Source organism: Ipomoea triloba, chromosome 12, assembly GCF_003576645.1.
Source record: "Ipomoea triloba cultivar NCNSP0323 chromosome 12, ASM357664v1".
Lineage (NCBI taxonomy): Eukaryota > Viridiplantae > Streptophyta > Magnoliopsida > Solanales > Convolvulaceae > Ipomoea > Ipomoea triloba.
Window position 1 is genome coordinate 7,502,993 of NC_044927.1, and position 3,622 is coordinate 7,506,614.

The 3,622-nt window shown below is 33.0% G+C and overlaps 1 protein-coding gene across 1 annotated transcript; it reads right to left on the bottom strand.

The window, feature by feature from the left end:
- Positions 1-1,068: 1,068 nt before the first annotated feature.
- On the bottom strand, positions 1,069-2,822 carry LOC115998016. Its single transcript, XM_031237467.1, has 3 exons — positions 2,637-2,822; positions 2,447-2,552; positions 1,069-1,690 (listed from the first exon to the last, which is right to left on the bottom strand). Exons 1-3 carry the CDS (start codon positions 2,667-2,669, stop codon positions 1,539-1,541), a joined length of 291 nt encoding a protein of 96 aa, XP_031093327.1. The 5' UTR covers positions 2,670-2,822; the 3' UTR covers positions 1,069-1,538.
- Positions 2,823-3,622: the final 800 nt, after the last annotated feature.

Sequence of the window (3,622 nt, forward strand, 5' to 3'; positions counted from 1 at the left end):
CGTTTTATTAAAAATAGGGGCCATTTCTAATAGTTTAATTTGGACCTTTATTGTTTTAGTTCCGAGATGCAATTTAAATATAATAGAGTAAGACTCCAAAGACAAGTACAACAATTGAGAGACAAGAACATAGGGAGAGAGTGATATTTTAACATTTAAATTTCGCTATAATGGTAAAAATTTCTATTTATAAACGTAAGAAACGTAATTTCAAAAGACATCTAAAATATTAAGATAGAAGTTTTAAAGATCTAGAAAATATCTATAACTGAGGTAATTGAGTCTAAATTCATTTGAACTTCAAGTTATTGTATTCTATACAAAAAAAATGTAATAATTTTTTCTCCAAATATAATGCATAAAAATTCAATAAAGAAAAAAGTTAATTTAAAAATTTCATTTTTCGTGCATATTTAAATACAAAATTATTCACCAAAAATTTTGATGCCAATTCCTTCTAAAATTTTATTTTCAATTACAATTAAGACCAATGTATAAATTCTTTAAAAAAAAATTATCAAGTATAAAAAACAGTCGATTATACCGAAAATAGTTTCTTTTAAAAAAATTGGGAGCCCTGTGGCGTCGCCCTGACCATACATGGTCAGGACTTGCTCTGTTGGTCGTCTTCTTCAAAGACTACCAGTGACCATTGTCTGTCGTTGGAGCTAGCCGGAGTTTCATAGGAACCTAGTGACATATTATTACATGTCAATAACTAATTTTTGGACTTTGATGCACGAAAATAACATGTTAATGAGCTTAATTGCAACTTTTAAAAGTTCAGGAGTCTAATTGACTTTTTGTATAACGTTTAGGGGGCTTATTTGAATGTTTTTCCTTAAACTTTTGTCATTTCAACATTTAATGAATATGCGTAACATTTAATTTTCATTCGAACCTCTTGCCCCAATATATAATTTTCTCCCTCACTTATAAACTATTTGAATTGATTAATAAAATCACAAATTAGCCATATTTAATTTATTAAATGATGAAATGACAAAAAATTAAGAGATGAGAGCGACTAAGTGCCACAAGCAAAAGAAATTCAAGAATGCAACATTATAAAATTAAAAGAATAAGATTAAACGCAATAACATTACAATAGTATGGGACTAAAGATGAAATTTGGCATGTGTGTGTGAAGGATGGAATTAATTAAACATGAGAAGGTGAGGAATGAAAGGGCTATCATATATGTATCGCAAAAACATTTGTGACCAACCATTAATTTTGGATACAAAAATGTCCCCTTCCCTTTCTCAACTTCATTTATTTCATCCTATTGCTCTCCAACAAATTCCACACGACAAAATATATATATAACAGAGAAAACAAATTAAATAAAATCATTACACCCAGCAAACATGATGATATATATATGATGCCCGGCCTTATCAACATCATATCGACAGTTCCCCATGCTGGCTATCCCATACGTCGCAGATCAGATACCCTTATCATCATCATTATATATATATGTATCTTAGCTTATTCTGAAATTATTGAATATATATATATATAGTCATCACGCTTCATTCGTCTTTTGGGTCTTTCTTCCAAGAACCTAAAACCATCTTCTCAACTTTTTGCCTTGTCGTCTCCATTATATCTGCACCTTCCTCTCTTCCCTGCTTCTTGTACGCCTCAAAGAACTCTTTGTTCTCTTTCTCTAATTCCTTCCACACTACATATACATATATATATTTCCATCATATTTATAATATATATGTTGAATTACACTTTTTTCTGTTTAATTTATTGGGTATACAGATATCGAGTGTGTAGGACCAAACATCTGCCAAGAGAATTTTTGGATTGGGAGATATTATTTTATGAATTGAACCACACATAAACATAACGTACTATACATTGTGTATCGTTTTCCTTAAAAAGCCAGCCCGATTCAGTTCATTGTGTAAAAAGGTGATCGAGAAAAGGGAATATTATTATTTGTTAAGCGTCACTTGAGTTGACTATTGTGTCTCTATCCATGTTCATCTTCTATTCGATTCAATTCATCTGCATCTCTCTCTCTCTATTTATTTTATTTATTCAATTCCCCTTTGGATAACCCAGCCAAGAGGTCTGCTAAGCTATAAGCTCACGAGTTCAAATTTGAGTCAGATAATTATGAATAACTTAGGCTGATTTAGCTCCTCGTGGTCATTTGTCCGTTATGGTCACAAGACTGAATTTACCCAGTCCGATCACACAAAGAAAATAATAATAAATAAAAAATTCTCCAAACTCTCCTTGTTATCTTCACTCCTCCCCCAAAAAATACCAACCACCTTCACCCACAAACAAATTAAATAAAAAAGGAAAGTAGAAGAAAAACATAATTTGGGTTTCTTAGCTTGAATATATTGCCATAAATGGATTTAGATGGAGACAATAAATTATATTGATGAAAAAGCTAATTAAGAAATGAAAAACTAACCAGTGGAAGTGATAAGTGGCTGGATATTTGCATGTTTAGAGAGTGCTTCCATGCATTCCTCCTTACTCATCTTGAACATTAGGCACTCTTCTATTAGGTGGTGCACCTGCAACCACACCACTAATTTCATTCAATTTCAACAACAATAATAACAATAATCCAATAAATATATTTCCTTTATTTTACTTACCATATGGATATACTGAGCTGAAGCATCACCCATCTAGGATAGCTAATCCTTCTTTAATTAAAAAAAAAAAATTCTAGGAGAATTGATTTTCCAAGAATGGAGAAGGTAGCTGAAGAAGAGAATAGAATTGGAGAGAAAGAAAAGATGGAAAAGTGGAGAGTTTTCTGGGCAGGTTGGTGAAAAGAAATAACAACAAAGCCTAACGTTGATGGGATTATTATTTTATTCTAAAGATGGATATTTTTAGGGTTAAAATAATAATAAAGTGGGTGGTGATGTCATTGCTGTGGTGGGCCCAGGCGTCCCACGTGGGAGGGGAGATATGATTGGGTGGGAGAGGATTAGCGGAGATTTTATTATACAAACTGTCGTGGCCACCATGGCAACGGCCACGTGACGCCTGTACACCTATGCGCCCTCGTGGAAATGTCGGTCCCACAGAAAAGAACCCTGATTTTGGGCCCACCCAATCAGATGGGCCCGCCTCTCCGGAGCCCACCGGAATTATCTAACTGCCTTGACATCTTTCCCCACCGCTCCTAACGGTGGCGCTATACTTGTCTTCCCACTCGCGATCACTTATGCTAAAAAATGGGAATTATATATGTATTTTGACATTCATAAAAATCAAAAGAAATTAATTATTATTGCTTTTCATTTTATTTTTAACGATCCCAGTTTCACCGGATTAGTCATAAGTAAACATGACCCCGTCCCTGGAGTCAAAAAATGTTGGGTTCAACAACAATTGCATTTTTAGTTTTAATGCTAAGTTATTCTTGTTTTGTATTTGCATATATAGTTCTCAAGTTTCAAATAAAATTTTGATTTTTTTTCATCACCCATATAAAAATAGTTAAAAGAATCAAACGCAACATTGCTTGAAGCCAAAAAGCTAAACACTAGCCCTGAAAGGAACAACTTTGTTACGGAGTATTAATTAAGTAAATTTTCACGTGAATATGTGGTACATTTAGCAACCTAAA

Excerpts from the sequence above, each read along its gene's own strand:
- LOC115998016 (XM_031237467.1), bottom strand. The coding sequence starts at position 2,669 with ATGGGTGATGCTTCAGCTCAGTATATCCATATG. Across the intron at positions 2,553-2,636 it reads CAGCTCAGTATATCCATATG|GTGCACCACCTAATAGAAGA; the intron begins GTAAGTAAAATA and ends GTGTGGTTGCAG. Across the intron at positions 1,691-2,446 it reads GCCACTTATCACTTCCACTG|TGTGGAAGGAATTAGAGAAA; the intron begins GTTAGTTTTTCA and ends ATGTATATGTAG.